Here is a 27026-nt window from a genome sequence, read left to right as displayed (position 1 = left end):
ATTACCTGTTGTTTTTCTCTGTGCAATCTAATGCAGTTTCACCTTTGTAGTGCAATAATTAGTGTTTGAACTAAGGCAGGAGAGGTGGTCTCAATATCCGGGAAGTCTAGAGGCCTTTGAGGAGTTTCGACCAATATCCTCATATTACATTTGTGCACAGAGTACAAAACGCCTCTGATGATAATAGACTAACTAAGTTGATAGTGGCCAAAACTATGTAAATATTCTAGCTGATATACACGTATTTTCTGTTAAGACATTTGTTATTTTTGATTTGTTAGAATATTACATTCTATGATACTACTATTTTATTTTATTTTGCAAATATTTATAGTAAAGGTATTAAGTGGAAACAATTGTACACCTTTAGCACTGACTGAATCTCTATTGGACATATTTTGAATAGTTCAATGTAAAGGTGCGTACTACCCAAGATGTGTATGGGGTTAGATTTAGTGCGCAATATTTCGGATTTTCTGATGAAGTGCTTCATGTTTTTGCCTCTGGTTGGATAAGATGGGGTTAGATACGTCACACTATACAGTTAACAGCCTAACCTAATCTAACCTAACCTATTCTAACCTAACCTAACCTAATCTAACCTAACCTACCCTAATCTAACCTAACCTAAACTAAGCTAACCTAACCTAACCTGACCTAACCTGAAGTAAACTAATCACCCCACGGGAGATTCTCTCCATTGTAAACTGTCTGTTGTTATAGTTAGACGATGAAATAAAGTAAATAATAAAATCATTGAAATAAAAAAGATAAATTATTCGAATTCTATCGTTAACAGCCTTTAATCAAAAGGTTTGTTTCAAATATTTATTTTACTGTGGTAAAATGTTCAGGAAATTAAGGTAACAAACGATAAATGATATATCTTCATAACGTGTGGATGGAATAAAAATAATATTGTGATGTTTGATGACAAGCCATTAGGTCTGGTGACAATGCAATATCCTTGAAATGAAGGAACTGCCTTTGTTGTGGTCGGGGAGGGAGGGGAATGGGGCCAATTAAAATGAATTCTTTTGTTGGCAGTTTCACCCCTTTCTCCACCCCTTGAACATAATGATGGATTTTGATGTGAAAAGCAATTAGCTGAATAGTTACTCTGAATTTGATTATGACCGTAAATAGGTTTTTGTCATATATCTGTGTCATATGTTATAATCAAAGAAATACTTTGGAAAATTTAAGCTTTAGCAATCTGTGTTGATAAATAGTTTGACAGACGTAAAGGATTTATTGGTTTTAGTAATGAAACCGTATTATTTTGGACAATCGGTTTTCATACCATTCTCAATTTAAGAAATAGCATGTTTAGAATAGTATTAACGTGTTTGTGTTGGAATTACTAAATGAGAGAATTTGATACTCTTTACTGATTTCCGTCAAACTCAGCACTAAGTCTACCATAAAATAAATTTATCGTACACTGTGACATGTTTTACCCAACTTTGACCATAATACTATTACAATTAAAGGAAAAATATAATTACTACGATACGAGCTCAAGTATATATTTTTTGACAAAGATGATGATACATCTGGTCCATCAAGATCGGAAGTCTACTTAGATTTTCAAACGTCATTAACTAGTTTTTCTAAATAGCACTTTGTATTTAAGTTTCACATGACTTTGATTTACTCATAAATATAAAAAAAAAAAAATTTAGACCTCAAAAACATGACTAAATGTTACTAGTAGTTTCCTAGTAGTATAAGTGTTGAAATCGTATAACAATACTGGTAAAAATTACTGTGTGAACAAAACGTTTTATGATAAGGAAAAAGATTGCATGTCTTCTAATTTATAGCATTATACAAGCAATAAAACCAGTTATAGAAGCAAGTTTTGACAAAAAAAATTAGAATAATATTTAATAAAATGGAAAAACAAGAAGACAAATTCATCGGTTTTACAATATGTTTGGCTTAACATGTATTAACTTGGGAAACACGCAAACTAAATGTCAACCTTTGTGCAAAATCTCATGTGTTTTAAATTTATGAGTTTTTATTTTAAATAAGAGATAGGCCTAATATATTTTCTTTGTTAATTTACTTTTTAGTACTTAATTGCAAACATGTTGTCGATCGATAAAAGGTGGTGAATCACCGATGTTAATTTGTACCAAATAATGTATGCACATGTTTCTCATGCCAGATGAATTTCCTCATCAAGTTTAATAAAATTCCTAGATCTTATAATTATTCACATACTTAAAAGTCTACCTGTACTTTGTTTTCCAACAGTCAATCGTTTTGTGAGGCTAAGGAAAATAAATAAATATATCACATATTTTACTTAAGGGATAGAATTGAGCAGAAATAATTTAGCTGCCTTGTAACAGTAAAAATATTTATAATGTTTAAAACTTATTTAGGAGCGGCAGAATGATTTAATTGACTTACGAGCCCAGACACAGTTGTTGGAGGGTGTCAGCAATTCGTAGGGATGGATTATACAGTATAATGCTCATGCTCATATCGATTATACAGTATAATGCTCATGATCATATCGATTTGCAGAACATAAAGCCCAGAGAGGCCACGAACAATAAAAGCCATTCTGCCAGACTTTGTGTGTTGTCACTGGAATCGTCTCTTTGTTTTACATTTCAAATGTTGGGATAATATCTTTTACATAGTAAAGTTATGAGTATGCCCTTTCATATATAATAGCTACCATCGTAAGGGAGAATGTTGTGCTTTAAATCTTTCAACTGATTTAAGGAATTGTACCTTCAAATGCGCTGCAAATCAGTGGGAATTACAACTGTACGGCTTTATTTGAATTATATGAATTTATATGAATTCATAATATCTTATATGTGTATGGAATGTATTAGTTTTTAATATCAAACACTGTACGAACCAAACTATCATACATTACCCAATAATTCATACAGAATGGTAGATTTTTTTTATACTGTAGCCTAAAACATACTAAACGTAAATGCCGGATCAGTTGTTGGCGTAAATGCCTGTTTATGCCAAACTAATATGTTAGACGATTATGAATGAATAGTGAAACGATAAGTTCACTAGTTGTTTTACGTAAAATGAATCAAAACCACGACCATTGCTAAGAGTTATGAATTGCAAAAGTTTTGTTTGGCGGGTTTGGGTGGAATGCATAAGTTTTAATGCCAACTAGTTGTAATTTATGTCGTCGGATTTTTATGAAATTTATGATATAGTAAGTAAACCTGTGTTATGCCGATTTCGTGTGGAAACACAATTCAATGATAAAAGTTCTGAAATTATGGAAACAATATAAAAAATCTCATTGATGGAGGAAGCAATAGGTTTATATCGAATGAGTGTGGTAAATTTTCGTTTATTTCTAATTAGTTTAGGTTGGTAAATTTATTTTTTTTATTTTTACTTTGGTTTTTGATTGCATACACAGTAAGAGTTTGAAAGAAAATATTTGAAACCACCTTTTTATTGGCCGTAATGTGAGGAAAAATGAAAAAAATAGTCTTGAATAAATGAATGAATTTGTAGTGCTGTCGATGCAGTATGAGAACCTAAAGATGGTGTTTTAATGGGATAATGCACCTTGCATCTTACATATTTATAGAACTTAGTACTTAAAATGAATTAAGAAAATAAATTATTGACCCATCGGAGTGCAAACAGTAAATAACGGATATCGCTAGTAATTTACATTTGAGTTTTTGTTCTTAAAATACCTTTTATGTTTGTTAAGATCGTTGAAAAAAAAATTACAAACTCAAAATCTGTTCATCAACATAATTGTACCATACCCCTCCCTAATTTATATTTGTATGTAATATATAATCATCCCTTGGTCTTGGTATATTTGTTATCAGTATATAGTAAATAAAACCAATAAATATAGCAACTGCGCATTTGTAACAATTGACAATACGTATGTTACCAAAGATAATCCGGCGTTTTGTGGACCAAAGCTGTACAATGTTCATCGATTTAAAGCCCAGAACAGCCTTGCACCCTTTGTCAGGTCGTAAATAATAAATATTTCCCCGCTTGGCATTACATTTTACAGAATATTTTCCCTCTCAAATATAAAGTTCAGTTGTATGCGAATATGTTTAAGGCGATTCAAATTTTAAACATATTTTCCTCTTATTTAGATATTTAAACGGTTTCCCGCGTATCAGTAGCAATTGAACTGAACTGAGCGGGTTTGTTAAGACATGAACAAACGTAGATATTTAAAAAAATCCATGGATTTCCACTATCGAACGTTTTGCACATTTTGCTCTAATGCAATTTACAAGTAATTGCTGTTTAACTCGCACAAATGCTAATTTCTCTCATCTGGGGCCCTATTTTTGAAATGGTTGACTGTTGAGTTGAGTGTCGAGTCATTCTATTTCCAATCGTTTCGTATTTTTGAAACGATTGACGGTGGACTTATACAACCAAAACTACTCAACACCTATCGAGCTGTTGAGTGGAGGTTGACTGCACTTTCTTCTTCCTCTCTTTCGGAAAAAAATTACTCCTTTTGAGTCGACGCCATATTGTTTTGTTATTGCTTTAATTTACTAATTGCGATTTAGAGGTTATGTATTTGTTGTCAATGTTTTAGCACTCAATACTTTATGCGATTGTTAATTTTATTTACTGTCTCAATACTAGACTATTTTAATCTATTTACTTTGTTATAAGACTATTTAATTTGTTTGAAATACACTAGGCATACTAATTGAACTTATTAAAAGATAATTATTGTTATTAGACCTATGATTTAAGGTATTAAAGATTGTGGTAGAGAGAAACAATATCATGGTTTGTTTCAATACCATTCACCTAATAAAGGGATCAAATTAATTTAAATTACGATAAGCTTTCAGTGCAATGGCAAATAGCTATAAGCTTTAACCTAAATAAAAACACAATTAAAAATAACATGAAACAAAACGATGAAGAAAACTAAAATAAGGTGATGTGTTCTGAAATGGATACGAAGAAAGCAAATAATAATGTATTTAGGATATGCCTAAACTTATAATGAGCTATACCATAAAACAAACAAACATCCATAGTAAATTTTATTGTTAATACTTATAAGTTTATATAGGGTACTTTTGCAATCACTAAGATTAAGCAAGACATAACCTCAATCTCTCAAGAACGGAGTTGACAGTTTACCTCAGTATCTTGAAATATGGTAGATTGAGTTAGCTGATCCAGATTTTAGAGTAAGAAGAGGTAAAATCGAAGATCACAAAAACTCTGCATTGTGATTGGTTTAAAATGACGTCATCTGAATTTCGGGCGGTCGTATGCTCTACATTTCCAAACCGAGTCACTCAACTAGTGATTTCCAACTCACTTCCAAACTGTTGGATTTCAAAAATACCAAATCCTGTTGTTGGTTGAGTTGAGTGTTGACTGTAGAGTCAACTGTCAACCATTTCAAAAATAGGGCCCCTGGTACGCCAGGAGTTGGCTTTTCAGAAATTTGAAAAAAGCAACTCAGAAAATAATTATTACTCGTCCTAGTTGAATTGAGAGAACTTCATGACCCATAAGCAAACGATAAACTGAATCATATACTGGAATTCTGCTTTTGTTCCCAAGTAAATAATATCAGACGTCAACATTTACAATGATCATAACAGTTCCATTAAGCATTACATAAAAGTTTTGCTTCGCACAAAAAAACAATGCAAGGACCATTATTGGGCTCCACATCCATTATTCATTTGACGCCAGTCGTAGACAGGCGGAAACATGCATTTGGCCTGGAAATGTATCAATGCCAAGTTTCCAGTTTTATTTAATATATATTTTCTCTGGGGTTGAATTTTTTCTATCAACACATTTTTGCGTGAGTGCTGTTGCACGTATATGCGTTTTTCTTCAATGTATATACACGAACGATTGAACATATAAAAGTTACCCAAAAAGTAATAAAAAATAAAAAAGTTGTATGTTGTTGATAATTTTAAATATTTAAAATTTAAATGACGTCGAGAAGTAAAATTGAGACCGGACAAAAAAAAATATAGGTTATTGGGGTACAGACATAACCTGAAATTAGTTGATCATTTTGTGTTATATAAGAAATAAAATTGTTTTTAAAATGTTTCATTAGTAAAAATTATGATTTAATACGTAATTCATTCTGAATCAAAGTATTGAAATATTAAGTCACTAGAAAAAAAAGATCTTATAATAAAATTAGGGGTCGCAATTCACAATTCAAGCCAACAATGGGCCTCCTAAATCTACATGAAAAATAAATATGCTAATGTTTTATATGAAAATGCTGAAATAAATGTACCACTAGTTTTGTTCGTTTTGAAATTAATAATTTGCAAATAATCCAATTACCTTAAATACAAAATGTCTATGTTATTTATATGTATTATTTAAATAAACACATGATTAATTTAGCATCAAATAATAACGCTTGCTAATCAAATTTGAGTAAGCCATAAATAGATGTTTATTTTATTAACATTAAACGTAATTGTTTTGATATAAAGCTCTACGCAGTTGTTTTTCTAACAAAGAGTTTGCTCATGCATTGGAAACTTACGTGTATATATTTGAAGAGAACGGACAGTGGATTATTATAATAAAATTGCTTTTCTATTGTTCTCTTACTCATATATGTAAAGCACTTGACAACAATGCCATACAAACAATAGTGCTCAGCAAGATACATATGCTCATTATAACACTTTGCTTCTAGTTTTTCATTGTTTCCATGAGTAGTTCTTCGTTCCTTATTGTTCCATTCAAAAATATGTTGATAAAAGGAAAGAGAGATCGTTTGAATATACTAGGCTACTAAAGCCAACTTAAAACTTAACATCTATTAGCCTTTTTACAATCAAGGACTCTCATCCCGACATCTATCCCTTATATCTGCAGTTGATAAACAACTTTTGGACCTTTGCTCACATGTCCAACTTTTATAAAGAAGTTATTCATTTCCGATTAGACTACATTATTAATAGATGTAATACTCCATGTATTAAGTGTACTTTTCCTAATTTTTACAGATTTGATGAGGCGCAACACTGTATATCAAGTAGTACAAGTCTCAAATAAGTTAAGTAACATGGGAATTCACTGGTAATCATTCTTATGGTTAACAATTAATCGTTGAGAGATTTACGTCATAGGCTTTCTTGTCTCCATGACCAATATAAAAATAACTATGTCTATAAAACAAGATTTGGTATTAAACCTATAAGACTAGATCACTTAATCTCATTGAAAGAGTCGACACCTTCATACGAAATTCATTAGTCTCGCAAAATAGTTAACGTTATTTATTTCCCTCTCCTTCGTCAGCAATAGTATTTTTCATACCTTGCTTCTTTGCTTATTTATTTTAGTTATTCTTAATCACTCTTATTTATTGGTACTATTATTTATCGTTATTATTAGGTAATAATAACTATTATTATTCGTAGTCTATGAACGTAACACACTGTATAACAATCATTACATTTTATAGTTAATTTAAGCGTAACACTTTATATTTAATTTCATAAATTTATTATTTGTGTATAAATTGCTAAAGTTCTGCAATGAAAATGGGATTCGTATTCTGTTTTGTGGCATCTAAAATAAATAATTACTACACTCGGCCTTACAAAATTCAGATTTAATTTTGTTTGTGAGTCTACCAACCGCAATAAGGAAAATAGTCATACTTAACATGTATATCATGATTGGTTTTTTCATGATGCCTATTTTTTTATTATTTTAGCATGGATAAAAGGTTCAATATTATTTAAAACCATAAAATTGTGTAACCAAAATAAAATTACGTGAAACTTATATTCTACATAATTACCACACAATGTTACTTATTTTCCATAGTGATTTCTTACAATACCTTTGTTTAACACACAAACTGTAACATTTTCCAATTATGTAACACATTACTTTCTTCTATCGAAAGTAGATTGCGAGGCTTAGCTGTCTCTAAAAGACGTGACTTGATTACGCAGTAACTGGCATTTGGAGTTCCATTGATTACTTTCAATTAACTTTGGGAGTTGATTGTTTAAACTTCATGGGAAAGAAACATAAGTGATTGGACATCGGAGTTGATTAGTGTAAGTGCAACATTAAACAAGACGTTGTGGGAATAGACTTTGGTGCAATACTTATATGAGCAAAGCTTGATAGAACGAACATTTTTCAATACACATCGATAATAATTTACAAACATTAGTATACTACCCAGCGCAGTATTAAGTTTCATTTTGGTATAACATTATAAAGTTTAAAACTCTAAATAATCAAGCATAATTAAATAGATATTCAGTTATAATAACCAGTGTTTACTTTTCTTCGTTGTTATATTCTAGCTGTAAGGTGATTTGAGGTGGGAAACATAAAAATAACATTGTGGTAATGATGGAAATTGCTTGACTTTCATTACCGTTATAAGTAGGTTCATTCAGTGCGCTCTTTCGAAGTTGTCTGAGAAATTATTTTGAACATTATCAATCACAATAAATTATTATGAAAAACATATCTTATCAATTATAGTATAATATAATTTTAAAATTTGTTTTAACATAACCTTTTTTTATCAAAAAAGAAAACTTGTTTAACTTTTTTTGCACTTCTCTGTCAAACAATATATATAAATCAAGTGTATAATGTAAATGTTATGGAAAAGTAATATAACTCTTTTCCAGTCTAATAATTTAGTAGATAATTGAAACTTTGCAGGAATACCACTCAATTTGTAAGAGCTGATAAGTTAATTGATTTGTTAAAACATTTAGCCTTTGTAACATATAACTATTAAATTCAAAGTTAATGTCATAAAGTTCTCACAGTATAAAGGCGGAGCAAAAGAGAGGACTTAAAACTGATGTAATACAATTTGAAGGCACTTAAGATGTTATTTAAATGAAATTTTTCTGACTATATTTATTTAAAATAAGCGCAAAAACTATATTTAGCTATAGTTACAAAGAACAAAGTAGATTTGTAAACGAAAAAAACTAGCAGGTAGATTTTCGATTTTGAACGTTTTATGTAGTTTATTGAAACCAAAACTAGATATATACTATATATTATTGTAAACAACTAACGATGAGCTACACAGTACTACTACTTCATTTTTAGTCAAGTTATTTACAGTACGGCCTTTTTGCTTTGAGAAGATGTCCAATTTAGTGACTGTTCTTTCCATCATTGGGATAAATATATGTACTTGGCATGGCAATACGCTTTAACATGGTTTTCTGCACCACCTGGAAATAGACTCTTCTATCTTCCTAATACCAGGTTCGCATCGGATACAATCTTGGGAGGTTCTATCAGTACCTTATGTTATGCATGTAAACAGTTTCAACTCATGCATTTACATAATAAAGGATTTTTTTAGATAAAATATTGTCACCTCCGTTAAAAGATTAAAGGCTATCTCTGATTTCCAATTTCTAAAGTGTAGCCTTCACATGCTCAGATTCTATAGTTTCACATTATCCCTACCCCTGACATGTTATTTTCCAGGCGGCTGACGGTGGTAGTTCCAGAAGTAGCTGCTCCGCCACGACCCACCCCTGTGCTGATTTCCAATGTCTAAAGTGTAGCCTCCACATGCTCATATTCTCTAGTTTCCCACTTCTCCTGACACCTGACATTTTATGTTCAAGGAGGCTGACGGTTGTAGCTCCAGAAGTAGCAGCACCAGCACGACCAACCCCTGTGCTGATTTCCAATATCTAAAGTGTAGCCTCCAAGTGCTCGTATTCTCCAGATTCCCACTTCTCCTGACCCCTGACATGTTATGTTCCAGGAGGCTGACTGTGGTAGCTCCAGAAGTAGCAGCCCAAGCACGACCCACCCCTGTGCTGATTTCCAATGTGTAAAGTGTAGCCTCCACGTGCTCATATTCTCTAGTGTCCCACTTCTCCTAACCCCTGACATGTTATGTTCCAGGAGGCTGACGGTGGTAGCTCTAGAAGTAGCAGCCCAAGCACGAACCACCCCTGGGCTGATTTCCAATGTCTAAAGTGTAGTCTCCAAACGCGCATATTCTCTAGTGTCCCACTTCTCCTGACCCCTGACATGTTATGTTCCAGGAGGCTGACTGTGGTAGCTCCAGAAGTAGCAGCCCAAGCACGACCCACCCCTGTGCTGATTTCCAATGTGTAAAGTGTAGCCTCCACGTGCTCATATTCTCTAGTGTCCCACTTCTCCTAACCCCTGACATGTTATGTTCCAGGAGGCTGACGGCGGTAGCTCTAGAAGTAGCAGCCCAAGCACGAACCACCCCTGGGCTGATTTCCAATGTCTAAAGTGTAGTCTCCAAACGCGCATATTCTCTAGTGTCCCACTTCTCCTGACCCCTGACATGTTATGTTCCAGGAGGCTGACTGTGGTAGCTCCAGAAGTAGCAGCCCAAGCACGACCCACCCCTGTGCTGATTTCCAATGTGTAAAGTGTAGCCTCCACGTGCTCATATTCTCTAGTGTCCCACTTCTCCTAACCCCTGACATGTTATGTTCCAGGAGGCTGACGGTGGTAGCTCTAGAAGTAGCAGCCCAAGCACGAACCACCCCTGGGCTGATTTCCAATGTCTAAAGTGTAGTCTCCAAACGCGCATATTCTCTAGTGTCCCACTTCTCCTGACCCCTGACATGTTATGTTCCAGGAGGCTGACGGTGGTAGCTCCAGAAGTAGCAGCCCAAGCACGACCCACCCCTGTGCTGATTTCCAATGTGTAAAGTGTAGCCTCCACGTGCTCATATTCTCTAGTGTCCCACTTCTCCTAACCCCTGACATGTTATGTTCCAGGAGGCTGACGGTGGTAGCTCCAGAAGTAGCAGCCCAAGCGCGAACCACCCCTGGGCTGATTTCCAATGTCTAAAGTGTAGTCTCCAAACGCGCATATTCTCTAGTGTCCCACTTCTCCTGACCCCTGACATGTTATGTTCCAGGAGGCTGACGGTGGTAGCTCCAGAAGTAGCTGCACCAGCACGACCCACCCCTGTGCTGATCACTATCAAACAGTTGGATGCCCGGTTGAGGGACGCTGCTAATGTGTCTCTTAGACTCTTTCCGGACACTGGAGTACCCAACAACCGTCCTCTAGTCCAGACCAATGTGTACATTCAAGGTTAGTAAGATGTATTTAAATATTTAATTGCTATCTCTAATATTTTGTGTTTAGTATAACGCAAGGGTAACTTTAACATGGATCTCAAACGGATATAGGAAATGATCATCAACAGGAATGGTGAATTTTGTTGAAATAAATTTTACATAACTATCTGATACCAGATGGAAAGTATTAGTTAAAAATCTTAACGATCACAAGATAAACGATAAGCAAAATCCAATGATCCAATCGCTTCTAAACACTATACTCTATTATGTGAGCAATCTGCTGCACTTTTAGGTAGCCATACATATTGTTAAATCAGGCCTGGTAATTTGAAGTTCAATAGTTCTCTAAAATAGTTCAATAGTTTCTCTAAAATTAGGTCATTTTAGGTTGGCTTAGGATAGGTTAGGGAAAGTAAGAATTAAGACATAACTTAAAACTTCAATTATGTATTGTTACACACAAATAATATAGTGATGGTCAATTAACCTCACAGGTCCGTTTTCTGGGACCTTTCTTTTAATCTTTACTTATGAAAACTAAATAAGTTTATGACTTGCTTAAAATATAGTTTTTAAATTACTTAAATGTAATGCAGTAATGTAAGGCTCTTTGTTCGTTAAACAGTGTAATTAAAGGGCATTTATTTCGCTTAAAACTTGATTAAAGAATTTTGAATGAATACTATTTCAAATGGTTGATACAACTTTATATGTACAAGTAAATGAAATATGTTTAACCATGGAAAAATTCAGAGATGTTTAAGACATTTCCACTTGATCGGTTCTTAAAACTGTTTGATTAGATTCTTGCGGGGCATCGCTTATGTGTAACTGAGTTCAACCCACCTAAGTGATGTTTCCGTTATTGTCAATTTGGGCCACTTTCATCACAGCGATCCTGTTCTTCAGTGGTTTAGGGATGTAAGGGGTGGTATAGGCTAGAAGACACCTCCTCAATATATGGCTACGTTATTGCATTAGTACAAGACGCTAAACTTGTATGAAATTGTGAAGAAAATCTTTCAAATCTAAGTTTACGAATGAATTAACTTTCCTCCCAATAATTACGTATTTTTCTCAAATTATTTTACACCTTTAATTAACAGAACTCTTACGATACATTGAAAATACGATACAGTAGAAAATATATAATTAACTCTTTTTTTTTTGAAAAATCCAAAAAAAGATCAAAATTAGATATAGTATACAAGATCAGATACGTTTTAAGTCAACAAAAAAGTCCAAAGGCTATTCATAACTACAGAAAAATATTTTCCAATGAGTACTTTTGTTGAATACGTTTTCGTGTTATGAACAAACACTCTTGGTTTTCCAGACCACGGGGTCATTCCTCTGATGATTCCCAAGGACGTGACAGGTCAAGTCGTCCTCCAAGCGTCGGTCGAGGGGTCAGAAGAGGTCACCACCTCATCAGTCATCAAGGTCGTCGGGGTCGTCAGAGACGTCATCGTCCGACCGATGAGCAAGTTCTACAAGCCTGGAGAGACTGGTAAGAAGATATTGTTAGTTAAACTTATAAACGTAATCTAGTTGTGTCAAAGATAATAAGAAACTGTTGTCCTTCTTTTATAGTGGGTGCTCACCTTTTGCAATGTCCCACTTATTCTTCCAACGACTATAGACACTGCAGGAAATAGTTACACACTTTATTTAGGAATATATTTGAGGGTCTTGGCATATTCACATAACTTAAAGCTTATTGGCCGGACATAAAACTGAGACCTCAAATTACAAACTCCCCCTCTCTACAACGATTGTTACAATTTTCTTTGTACGATTCGTCTTACTATATTTTTTTTGTACAGATTTCTACTATAAAACTATGGCAAACATATTTACTCGATTCTTTTCTATACTCTTCAAAATTATTTCCCTTACATTTGATCAAACGTTCATAAATTCACCAACTGAAGTTGCAGCAAAATCCTTAGTAATAATCCATAACGCTAACACCTGGCTTGAATTTGGTGGTTGTTTCTTCCACGATAAATAATACTGTGTAACAAAAATCTTACATTTTGAAGAACAGCTGAGTTTTGAAATAACACAGTCGTTCGTGGCTATACTTTTTTATCTTTGTAAAAATAACCTATTACCTTTCTTTTAACTTTTGGCAATACTCCATTTCATCCCATGTAAAAAAACTGAGCAGTGGAACGCTAAATGGATTTCACCCGACGGAAATAGTGCTGCATGAAAGAGGTAATAAAACAAAACATAAATAGTGTTTTAGTTACCAGGACTAGAATTTAATATGAAAATTTAAGACAAGCAAAATATTCTAGAAAAAACTAACAAAAAGTATATTTTTATGTAAATAATGTAATTGGGGACAAATAAATGTATACATGTAGAGGTATTTACAATTATCATGATGAATTAAATCAGTTTTAATAATAATATAATGACGTAGCCACATAAAAAGGTTTTTATAATGGTAGAAGCTGTAAAGGTAAAATGGATGACATTCTGCAAAATTGATGTAATTACTCCTTGAAGATTTATGGTAAAAAGGCGTTTATAACGTCAACCACTCAAAACTAATGGTAATGCGTTAAAGTAATTTTATAAAAACAGTCATTAATTTTCTCTCATCGACATTTGAAATTAACTGCTTTCTTTGCTGTGTCAGTTTCCATTTTTTTTTATTTATTTTTTTTTTTTTGAGACGAATTGAAGGCATCCAAATCCGATCAGCGTAAATAGTTTATAGTTTACTTTAGGCCTACTGTTTTTGTTCGTTGTATATATTTTTTAACGCCTTCTAATAATTGTTTAGCCTGAAAACATAAAAATTAGCTTGATAGTTAAAAGTTTCCAGTTTGGTGATTAATTTATGTTTCAATATTTCATTCAATATATTTAGCTACTCGGCGAGAAAGAGCTATATATTAAAACTACTATTAGTTTAGTTTGTATTATTTAAACACACGTACAAAAAATGTAACAAAATATTTTAAATACATTATTCTTTATAAAAGTCTTTTGAAAATATTAAAAATTTCCCCCTTAAGTTCAATGGATGAAAATGAAAACTAATTCAACAAACTAAACTAAAACGCTCCGAGTCATTGCATAATGTAAGTACTTTAAGGGAGCCTTAATCACTAAACTTTAAGACTTGTGGAATTTGCTACATAGGTTGAAAGACAACATAATTTTCCATGTAAAGTAACTAGGTAAGGGACCAGTACTACTGTAAGTAAGGAGTAGTTACTCAGTAAGTGGGGGGGGGGGGGTAAAAGGAGCACTAAGTAAGGAGTAAGCTTCAGTATTTTTTTAGGATTGCAAGGAACTACCACCAGAAACTAAATAATTTCTAGCAACAAATAGCCATCAACTTTTAAAGCCTCGCATCCTGAATGTATAAAGAAAACCAAACAATAAACATATTATTCAATCGATATCGGAGAGAAGGAGAGTGTCTTTTGTCAGGGGATGAAAAGGCACCAGACAAATAGTAGCACTTTAGAAAGACTGGCCAGCCACAGGGGTTGGTCAACCCAGCTATTTGTTGTTGTCTGTCTTATCATTTTCGTATCCTTTTAAGCCACGTTATATTGGGGGGTTCTTGTTTGTTAAATTGCATGTGGCTTTTGACCTAAACTTGTATTTGTCGCAATCATCATAGTTTTAGCCATAGCGACAATATGTTATTCATTTTTAATTTATATTTTTTACGATTCTTTGGTAACAGAATTTTTTTTAGATAGCTCCTATTTAGTATACTATGAAGAAAATTTTGAATTAACACATTTATTCTTAGCTATTCATGTATTATTTTAAGTAAAATCTGACTACATTAATGTGAGTTTTAACGACCATGGCCCAATTTTGACCCAAGTTAATATTCACTTTACCTATCTCTAGGGGGAAATCAAATTGTACAACAAATAACCATAAAAAAATAATTCTTAACACTAATTGTATCACTATTTGTGTACAAAATGTACATATTAAAATATAAGTTGCTTTTTTTATTATAATTGAACCAAAAGCTCAAAACAAACAACGTTAGGGCTGAAAACTGTCAGACACAAAACGGGGACAGCAGAATTGTGGTAAAATGTTTGTCACAATAGACGAGGAGTTATCGATTGACAGTTTTTGCTATTACCTGCCTGGCAGTCAAATTGAATAACGCCTGGATATGATGGATAGCCCCCGTCGAATCCACTGTTTGTATTTTGCATTTGTGTTTTACTGAACCATGTAAGCCAAATGTTCAATACAATTACGTCCCAATAAATAAAATATTGAAAACCTATGATCGTTTAGTTTTAATGTGTTTTAGTAAATTTATATGTTAATTTGTATTGATCTTTAATACATTATTTTAAATTTTATCATAATTGCTCTTAAAGATCTGTAGACTTAAGAAGGGTATTCCGATAGCAATAAAATATATCATACAAATAAAATAAAATAAGTATTGCAACACTTAACTATACATTCACATTTAATGTAAATCTTACAGGATGGTTGTAGTTACATGCTTTATATTTATTTATGGTCGTGTAAACGTTTAAACCAGATATACAAACAACTGGTGAACAATAATTTTATTAAATTTGTACACTAGCACCAATATACGAAACTGTATTGCATACAAAAGTTATAATGCACTACCAAAAGCGAGAAATAACTTCGCAATGAGTTGAATTGTGTAAAAAGTAAAAGTAAGATGGTTAATTTTTGTTTTTATTTACCTCAAAAGTTTAATATTATTAGTCATTTTATAAGTTTCACACTACCTTGAAATTGACAGCCGTTAAAATTTAAAGTCTTCAAACAAACCGAAATCCTTGAAAAATATTATTTGAGAAAAATAATATATGAGCATATAAATAATTATATTTTTAAGTATCATAAACATTTGATATGTTACATCGACGATATTTATTATATAACTTTATATAATTTTATATAAATATATATATATATATATTTGATACACGCCAATAAAATATAGGCCTAGAACCATTTCACCCTGAACTCTATATAAATCATCCGTGAAGAGTAATATATTGAGCCAAGACGGAGTTTGAAAGTAAGTCTGGAGGGAGATGAAGTTAGAACGTTAAATCTCTCTTGATTGGGATTGCCTTAGAATGACTCAAGAAGAAAAGGTCTGTTAAATAGAGATGAATCACCTACTTGAGTAGAAGATACTTCCTATAAACTTGTATCGCATTGTATTGATTTAAATATTTGCGTATAGTTAATTTGTTAAGGAAACGGAATAAACTCTGGTCACTTTTTACCATCTAAAATTGAATTTTATTGTGATATCAGCGTTAATTAACTAACGACTCAATAGCAACTTGTATCTAGGTCCGCAATCAATCATATTTACAATGAACCAGAGACTTTCTAATGTTATTGAAAAAAAAAACGTATTACACGAGATTTTAAAATCAGATAAACACTTTTGGAAATGCATATGTTATTGCGGGTTGAATCACTTATGGTCCTAAACTTATGGTCTTGAACGCTAAAATACAGAAAATAATTGTTTGTGTATTCCAGTGGAGTTTTGGATCCTAGCAGTCGATCACGACCTTTCCCTCACTACAGACTCCAGAGGAAAGGTTTTCATGGCGGATCCTCAAGGCACCAAGGTGGCAGTTTGGGAGGAGATTTCGCTCGATCAAGGTACAAAGTTCTTTTCTAGAAGATTGTTGTTTTTTGTCCTTGATGAAGGTACAAAACTCATTTCTCGAAGTGTCCTGTAATTTACCAACATACATACAACTAGGACCCTTTTGTGTCATGTCCTCCACTGAGATTTTTCAAGAAGATAAAGAAGTTCAGTGGAAAAATATGGTTCTTCGTGTTTTGAACAGCTAAGATTCTTTGTGATAAATTTAAACTCACATGTACAATTTGAATCAATTAATGGACTGATTCGAAAATGTTTAACCACATTGTCGCTTCATATAAATCAACTCAATGTGTCAAAAACTTTTACTTGTGACATGACTTTCCTGATTCTTTTTGTATCACTTGTTTTGCATGGACCAAAGATTAAATTAATAGGTCATTCATTTAACCAAGTTAATTTTCTTGGGCTCTATGAACTGACATTCGATAAAATTTCGAAACACAAACCTAGTTTTAAAAAAAATAGAGATTATTCACAAATGACAGTGGGTTCTCTTACTCCATGCCATTGATTAAATTTAACATATTCTTGAAAGATGCAAGATGAGTTTTCTAAATACAAAAAGATTAACGCATACATCATTTAGAATTTTTCACTTATATCGAGATAACCTAATTCTTGTCACAGATTTAACTCTTTTGAAGACAAAACAGCCATCCTTTAGTTACAACATCAGCAAAATCTAAATACAACGGTTGTTCAAGCTGCTTCTATTGCTTTTCTTCATTCCAGGTGTCCAGAAGTTCTTCGTGACACTCTCCTCCACTGCGACTCCAGGTCCCTGGACGCTGGGGGTTGAGGTGGAAGACTCTGTGTTTACTTACTCCCTGAACGTATCCCTGTCTCGAGGCAGTCAGGATCCTCTCACACCCGACCTTGTCATCGCCGAAGAACACTTTGTTGAGTTGAGGTTCGCCTCTGAAATGCGAAGGAGATACAAGCCTGGTCTGCCTTTTGTTGGAAAGGTAATATAATGTTCAAATTATTGTTACAGTCAAAACTACTAGACAATCGTTTAAAACTACACGATTTGAACATTCCTTCGGCTTATCATATACCTTTTGAAACACTAGGAAAAATACACTGGATACATTTGAATTAAGTTCCTTCTAAGAAAATATACGTTCAGTGCCCTATTTTACCTAATTTTTAACTTATTTTTCAAAAACTTCAGTTACATTGATATATTTCCATCTATGTCTTAAAGCAGTGTTTAACCTCAAATTTTAAACTTTAAGTAAAATCTTATAGAAGACAATTACAATGACTGAATATTACGTTACTTGGTTGGTTCTTCCAAACTAGAGCTTAAGACTTGTTCATTAGCGATAAATATACTTACAGGTAGAAGCTGTCAGCTCCGAGAAGGCAGTTCGTGTCCGGGTCAAAGTCTTGGACAACCAGACTGCGATTTACAGCCAAGATATAGAGATGGCTTTGGGAGAAGGAGCGTTTGTAGTTCCCGCCATCTTGTCAGACAGTGACGTCATAACTTTACAAGTAAGTAACTGGGGACCAAGCTTTGCTCAGGGGAAATTATTAGTATACTCTGAGAGCTGTGTTTGGCCATTGTCATTAATCCATAACTTATTTTACCGTCCAATTGTAATCTGTTAAAATAGTAGGTAATACCATAGTTGTATCGTAAGTATAAAGGTTATGTCAATGTTAGGGCAATGATGTTTTGCGCTGTATTGAAGATCGAAGTAACAAATATACAAACTTTACTCATATTATATAGAATAATATAAAATTTTTATGGTTAATAAGCTTCTTATTAAACAAAAGATTACATTAAAAATGTTGAAGTTTGTTAAGAATACAGGAGCAGTGAAATAGAAGTTCCAAAGAAAACAGTAGATTCTTTAACTAATATTTTACGAAATAGTTCTATATTAGAAATATATTCAGATACTATGAACTTAATTAATCCTTTGTGGTAGACTTTTTTTATTTTTTGGCGAGCATAGTTTGTCATTTGAATAGTCGGGAAAATAGCACCCGGCGACCTATACTCTCCGAACCGAATTCGACCGCAAAGGGATCACAAAAATAAAAAAAATAAAATATAAATGTTACACTAGTTCAAATTTTAGATTCTTTTTTTATGCAATATCAACAATCGTGAATTTTTAAGTTTGATATACGAAATCCCTTGTTGATAGAGGAATATAGTTTTATAATGGAATAGCCATGGAAAATTACCTTCTTTTTCATCACGATTGAAAATTGTCCGAACTTTATTTAATACATGATCGATGAGATAAGTGTTTGTGAAACATTATAATTTGGAGAAAACCCCGTTAAATTCTTTAAGGATGACGAAGGGTGAAGATAGAGTTACTTGGTTTCCACTCCATTGATCCAGCTTAGACTAACGAGAATAAGTTGTATCAGTGAATAAGTTCACGTGCTGAACCTTACTGAATCTTTACTTTTATCTTAAGTATTGTGCCTTACTTTGTTTCAACTGTGTGCTATAATTAGCTTATGGTACTCTAACACGTCTTTCTAATTATAGGCCGAGCTAGTATCAGTTGCGGGAAAGGACACTGACAACCACTATGTCTTGGCTAAGGAACCGATCCTCAAATGGAATTCTTCATCGTCCTGCTATCTACTTATTGAGGGCATGGAGAGAACTTTAGAGGTACTGTTGTCTAAATAATAAAAGTAGTTTATAAGCAGTTTCTAAGCAACGTATGCTGTTGTCTTGATAGGTTCCAGATCATGTGTTGTCTTTGTTCAAAATAGGCCCTATTGAAGTGAATGACAACTGTGGCAATCGTATAATGTTTTATCATAAATTTAACCAAACACTTCTTGATTACGGCCAATAATTTACGGAATGAGTCGTTAACGTGGGTTTCCATTCTTTATCGTTTATGATATTTGTCAAGGTCCAAAAAGATTGCTAGGCCCCAAACAGACACCTCGGTTCACTCGAGTTAATATATAAAGTAGATCCCCCCAAATATCTCACCAACACGTCTTTCTAGCTGAAGTATCTACAGGTAGCCTCACATTGGAAAATATAAACTGGACAAATATATCGTTAATTTTAAATGAAGCTTTAGCTGATAGTTTATTTATACAAAGCAATTGAGTGTTGTTAGTTTACTTACTGTATGAAAATGGAGCCACAACAAACCCTTTTCAGTTTCAACAAAATTGTATTTGAAATAATGTACCTATGGTAATAATTTAATAACCAGTCAATACTGTAAATAATGTACCTACCAGACTTATTTTTAAAATGTATTGATAGCAGCATTTTATTACAAACCATTGAAACTTCGATTCTAAATTATTTATTACATACAAGTGCGTCTGCTGGATCGATAGCATATTACTCCAAATTAAATCAGTTCAACCCATAAAACCAATACGAATTTATAACACACACTTTAACATGAATTATTCCATGCTTTTATGTAAATTAAATGTGCCGTTGAAAAAGCTTTCCACTTAATGGACTCGGTTACTGAAATGAGAGTACTCTAAATATGTTTCAAATATTATATTGCTATCAAAGAATAAAATATTTGTTTATATTCGTCAATTTTAAAAGTAGTACATTTTTCATGTGAAAACAATGACTGAGAAGCTAGTTTATGAAGGTTTGTTTGGATATCAAATATTAATAAACTATACGTGTAAAAGTTTGCTTGAATGTAATATTACAATTGAACTTCGACAAATCTCCTTAATATAACTCTTGGAAAATAATAGATAAGGAAAGTACATATGGTTCTGAGTCTCCTAGACTTAGTAATACCAGGGTTAGACATCTGTTTCATATGAGCCAGCTGTAGCTAATCTTTAATAAAAAATACATAGATAAATGAGCAACTTACAGAGTACTTAACACCAGTTACTCTTCCACATTTAAATACTATAATTGTTAATACAATAAACGATACTATAGTTCATAGTAAGTTGACATTCTAGCTTTGATTGGTTAAAAATGCTTTATACAACAGAAACGAATAATCAAATGCAGCAAACTTGTCAGAGGTTAAATTCAACTAGTTTGATATTTTTAATTCTAAACTGGCTTCATATTTAATGAAGAAATGTGTTGTCTATAAATTCAAAGGAACTACACACCTTCTAAAAATACTTCTTACGATGAAACTTCAAGAAACCATCAAATTATCAAATAACCTTACTGAGGAATCCTTCTACAGTCTATTTAACATCTCACCTACCTCACTTGGATTACAGAATCTTTATGCTATCGTATAGTGTAAGTATTATTTTTTCAACAGCCAAGCGATGTGGCCAAAGCAACCATCTTGTCTTCGTGTCCTTGTGATCATGACCTTCATTACGTCATCACGACAGAAGGTCACGTGACCTACTGGAGCCAATCAGAGGCAAGCACTGAGGACCAGAATCCACCCTCCGTGGCAGTGGACGGTGCTGCCATCTGTAGGATGAACTTTAGGTAAGGCTTTACATTCTACTCTCCAGACTCCTATACATAGCACTTTAGCAAATTAATTCTTTGGGTTGATTGGAAAGGGCTTATTGCCTGAGAATTAAGGAGATGAAGGACAGGATACGTAGGCTTACCAAATTGTAGGTATCCACTTCACTACAGTAACACAAAAGAAAATACAACAGCTTTCAAAGCTAGTAAGGTACAAAACATATTAATATATGTTTACAATTAAAATATTTAATTGATGTAATATGAGTAAATATTGGTCCTGATTGCAATAAAATTTTGAGCGCAGAGGTATTTTCAAAATTTTATCGATTAAAAATATAAACTTTTGAGGATAAAATCTTGTACATCACATTGTACATTTGATCTTCAGCAAAATTTAACTCTTTGATTATTAATTAAACGAAATATGGTATTGCTAGTATATATTCTCTCACATTCTTCTATACAACTTTTTGTAGATCCGAATGCACAACCAAACCATCCATCCGATCCCCATTAAGCTACAAGATAATATTCCCTGAAAGGGGTTTCTCTAATTCCTGATTCTGTAATCCCTTAGGGATCTGAGCTCTGTTTCCCTACCTTATATTTTATTGCTACAATTTTAAGCCGATATAAATTATTTTATTTATTTTCATGGGTACCAAAAGATAATTTACTATTCCCTTGCCAACACCTTTTTTTAATTTTTGCTAGTTAATTATTTAAAACGAGCGAACAGATGATATTTGATGATATCGTGGTAATTGTGATTGTGGTAGTTGTAATTGTTGTACTCTTTACGGTAAAAATGTAAATAGTATCACCTTTACGTCACAACTCTGACGAGGATCAATGGAAAATGTTATAGTAATTATATACATAATAATTATATCATTATTAATACTCCAATAGGAGGCTTTTACGTTAGCCTTTGGTAAAGTTATCGATGGGCTTATTACTAAAGGACATATATCCGTGTTATTTTTCAACAGGATTGGGTAAATTAAAAGTGGTAAACATACTTCGTTCGCCTTCAATCGTCTAAATCTTGTGGTTACCATGGTTACAACACGTTTGTGTCATAATCGCACATAGCCGAGGATTTTAACATAATCAGTCCGTAGGACGTCGCTTTAATCTTCTAAAAACTATCAAAATAAAACGTTAAGGTTAAAGATGAACGATAGATGCAAACCACCTAGATTATTTACGTTATGCTAAATATGCAGATGCACTTTGTTTATATTGAGTTCCTAACACATATGAAGGTCGTTTTGCGTTCCTACAACATATGAATATTGTCTTGAAAACTTAATTCGAAATTGAATCGGTAACAAAACAAGGAAATAATATTATCAAATAATAAACTTTTAACTGCCACAAATTACGAAGTATACAACGTTTTATACACACTTTATATATTTGCTGTAACAAAAAAGATTTACGTATGTTTATTGGTCACAAGAGAACACAAAACAAGATTGTAAAGTTTAACAATCAGGTTCTTATACCCATACATTTTTACTCAGAAAGCTATTTATCCTGATCTAACCACTGAAATTACTACATATAGCCAAACAAATACTAACCGCATATATCATTCAACGTTTTCAAAATTCTAAAACAGATGACATCAGTAAAATCTTGTAAACTCATTATAAAGTTAAAGTTCCTTGTAAAAGCGGAGTTGTTTCGTTGGCCTGGTTATTTATTCAGGACTGTTTCTTGTTTCTGCAGCTTTTTATGTTTCATCTCCTGCAATATGAAACCGACTACAGTTAGGGAGTCGTTAAACTCGACGTTTCATACTTCATATAAAAACTGTTGAGAGTATCGTGAATAAATGGAACACCATTAACAGCACTATGTGCTATAAGTATATCTAGTTTATACTCCAGCAAAATGTGTGCAAATGTGATGTGATGGAGTGCAGCTGGTTAAAGATTTTTTCACAAATTGTAGTTGAGTCACTCAGGTCTGGAAATCTTATCTTGCTGCTAATTACAGGAAACACGTGTGTTGGTTAACAGCTGTTTACCACAACCCTCGGTTAAGTATTTAACTCAAAACTGTGTTTATCTTATTCACCTTGCATAAAATCGTTAGTTGAATTGTAATTAATACTAATAATATGAGTAAATTTAATTTCATCACTTATCCATTTTTATAGAGGAAGGTTTCCGAACGAATATTTTTTTCTATTATTTTTGGACTTGGAGTTTATGATTGATTTTACAAATAAAATGTGAAGGAGTATAATAATGAAAATGTATTTCTTACTAAGCTTTTAAATTTAAAAGTTATTAATTTTTATATCAACATTTTTTCTTAATGTGCCCTATTTATTTTCCAGTTCTAAAAAGTCCAAACATCAATAAAATTGAATATTTACCATTATTTTATATCAGGTAATACTATCTATAAGAAACTAAGATAATGTACATCAAAAAAATCACAACAGTGCCCATAAAACCTTGTTACATGAAAAATGCAATAGAAACTGTATACAAATTAATTGGTTAAATAATAATCCTACATATATGGTGGATAAGGGGGTTTTCTTTAATTATTAACTTCAAATATTTTAGTTGGCAATTATGTAAAATCTGACTTAAAAATTTTTACTTTAATTCTTTACTGAAATGAATTTGATTTAACGTTTAACATCATTATTTAGTCTCCGAATAAAATAATGTCGACACGTTCATTCGCTAAGTAAACATCAAATAATATAAACAATAAAATTAATAATACTACCTTTCAAATATAATTCAATCAGTATAAGTAGAAGTACGTTTAAACCATCTACTTCTCATATAAGCGTATACAAGTCAAGATTGCATGTTTAAAATTCCAACAAGCAATATGCCTCGCGAGGCACAATGCATCGTTGAGTCTCACTGCCTCATAGCCTCATTGCAAACCCAGTCTACCGCTGCCTCATAGCCTCATTGCAAACCCAATCTACAGCTGACTCATAGCCTCATTGCACAACCAGTCTACCACTGCCTCATACCCTCATTGCAAACCCAGTCTACCGTTGCCCCATAACCTCATTACAAACCCAGTCCACCACTATCTCATAGCCTCATTGCAAACCCAGTCTAGCACTACCTCATAGCCTCATTGCAAACCCAGTCTAGCACTATCTCATAGCCTCATTGCAAACCCAGTCTAGCACTACCTCATAGCCTCATTACAAACCCAGTCCACCACTATCTCATAGCCTCATTGCAAACCCAGTCTACCACTGTCTCATAGCCTCATTGCAAACCCAGTCTACCACTGTCTCATAGCCTCAATGCAAACCCAGTCTACCGTTGCCCCATAACCTCATTACAAACCCAGTCCACCACTATCTCATAGCCTCAATGCAAACCCAGTCTAGCACTACCTCATAGCCTCATTGCAAACCCAGTCTACCGCTGTCTCATAGACACATTGCAACCCAGTCTACCACTACCTCATAGCCTCATTGCAAACCCATTCTACTGACGTACCTATGACAACATATTGACTTGGCGTTATGAAATTCCCGCCAACCAAACAAAGACAGGCATGTTATCACATAGCTTCAATATCTTCTATACAAGAGCATTAGCAAATGTCTACCTAGCAACTGATCGTTACTTTGCTTCATCTTGTCATGGCTAATAATAAACCTCCATTGGTAGTTTTAACATATTTTCATCATTTACTCAGAAATAAATGGTTGTTTGTGCGAAGGTAAAATATAATGTTTTAATAGTTTCTACATTGAATTACATCAAACACTAATTTTAGTACTTTACCAAACTTTAGACCATCGGAAGCACACTAGCCTAGATTATGACATCTGTAGCTAAAGCTGAAATAATTTGACAGAGTAATAACGATTGTATTTTTATTAAATAAAACCCTTCTAGACTCTTTTACTTTACCCATAGACACTGTTATAATTTTGCTATATTTACCGTTATTAAAACGAGTTGTTTTGTTCCAGTTTTACAGTACAGCCAGTGATGGCTCCTGTAAGTCATCTGTTGGTCTATTACGTCACAAGAGCTGGGGAGCCCATCTCTGACGTCATTACTTTTGACGTCAAGCTTGTGCAGAAGAAGGTAATTTCAACCAGCTTATTATTGTTTATATTTACATATATGTATATTTTATAAGATTCTTTTAGTAAGGTAAAATATTGTTTGGTTCACATTTAAATGTCGGTGGTGGTACGTTTATTTTAGCGGTCATTACAGGAATTTTCCATCACGATTGGTAAAAAAATACCACTTATATCTTATCTTTACCTGACAAAACTGAAGTTAGTTTTTTTTCAGTTTGTTACTGTAAAATGTTCTATAATTATGGAAATAGACAAGTGTTCACGACGGTATCTGAAGAAAGGTGACTAAGTACCTAAATTATGACCAGATTGATACATAAAACTAAAAGAGCTGGGAAGTAATAAAAAACAAATCCATACAGAGAAATGTATTTTTTGTGAAAACCAGGAAAAACCCTAAAGGAAAACCTCAATTAGTGCGAACAGAGGTAAGGTGAACACAATAGGCACGTCTGCTCAAGGTGATGGCTCTAGGGAGAACTCAGTCAGTCTTGTGATTTTCCAGCATTAGCAGAGACTTGTTATGTTTGAGGCACTTCCTCTCCTGAGGAAGATATACGATTCAACATCTAAAATTTTCGTGAAAACCTGTGGCTTTTACTAATCGTACAACATTTAACTGTTGAAAAAAAAAAACTAACATATAGTTTATAGTTACTCTAAATGCGATTTCCTTACGATAATGATTAAATAAAAAATGTTACCAACATGACAAATGTGCAACAAATTTTGGTTTTTTTTAATAGTTCACTACAGTACAAAACTCGTTATTTAAAAAAAAAGATGTAATTTTTTTATGACGTCATTAATTAACTATATGGAGCAGCATACTCATCGATGTGTTATACATCAATGAGCATACATTGTATAACATGTTGAATACAAATAAAAAGTAAGTATAGAATAAAGAGGGAGGTCAATATGGATTTTCTTACAGACTGAGATGAACTGTGGCTTTATGTGGATCATTTACCAAAAGGTCGATGATCGAGGAAATATGATCCATCTTTCGAAGCGTCAAAAATCTACTAAAATCGTTCAATTTCGAAGCAGTGAACTTTTTATTGTTAGGTGGGTGCTATGTCTATCCATCTACTCAACTTTGTGGAGGCTGTGGATTTAATTAATAAATGGTAATGGTGGTGACAATTTATGAGCGAAGGTCTCAGCTAACCATGTTTTAATTATACATGGTTTGATTACTCAATAAACAGGCAAGTTATGTAAAACCATATCGGCGCTGTTCAAGATTTTGAATTAATTATGAGGAAAACAATTATCATGCAAATTATTATTATATTTGGGGGAATACGTTTTAACTCATGGATTATTCAATATTAATTATTGTGTCAACTTCAATTACAGTTTCGATTAACTGCACACAATCTATAACATTTTGTCAAATAAGTTTAGTATTTATAATTCTTCAAAATAACAACTTCTGTCAGAAAACTCTTTATATTTTCTACAGAATAAATTTTATAATATATATATTTTTTCATTCGTTTATATTTTTATAAGTAAGTTTATATTTACAACGTTCCAATGTTTTTGCGTGTGTTGAACCAAGTAATGCGACTAAAATACAGCTTTCAAACGTCTCTGCAAAATATTGGATAACATATTTTACTCATTCCCAAAGATAACATTTTCCCAGCCATGTGGGTTTTATCTCAAAACAGGTTTTTACA

General features: G+C 33.0%; 1 protein-coding gene across 1 annotated transcript in view; it reads left to right on the top strand.

The window, feature by feature from the left end:
• LOC128998795 (C3 and PZP-like alpha-2-macroglobulin domain-containing protein 8) overlaps positions 1-27026 on the top strand; it is a 130640-nt gene that overhangs the window by 62094 nt on the left and 41520 nt on the right. The window contains exons 4-11 of the mRNA XM_054425152.1: positions 10941-11119; positions 12446-12619; positions 16660-16785; positions 17528-17760; positions 18140-18295; positions 19317-19445; positions 21067-21245; positions 25216-25333. Coding sequence (XP_054281127.1) covers positions 10941-11119; positions 12446-12619; positions 16660-16785; positions 17528-17760; positions 18140-18295; positions 19317-19445; positions 21067-21245; positions 25216-25333 — 1294 coding nt within the window. The remainder of the gene's footprint in view (positions 1-10940; positions 11120-12445; positions 12620-16659; positions 16786-17527; positions 17761-18139; positions 18296-19316; positions 19446-21066; positions 21246-25215; positions 25334-27026) is intronic.

The sequence above is a fragment of the Macrosteles quadrilineatus genome, unplaced genomic scaffold (assembly GCF_028750875.1).
Source record: "Macrosteles quadrilineatus isolate MER2022 unplaced genomic scaffold, UCM_ALF_1.0 Scaffold_7__1_contigs__length_78375512, whole genome shotgun sequence".
NCBI classification, from domain to species: domain Eukaryota; kingdom Metazoa; phylum Arthropoda; class Insecta; order Hemiptera; family Cicadellidae; genus Macrosteles; species Macrosteles quadrilineatus.
Note: the sequence above shows the minus strand (reverse complement) of the source record. Positions and strands in the feature narration are given on the sequence as shown.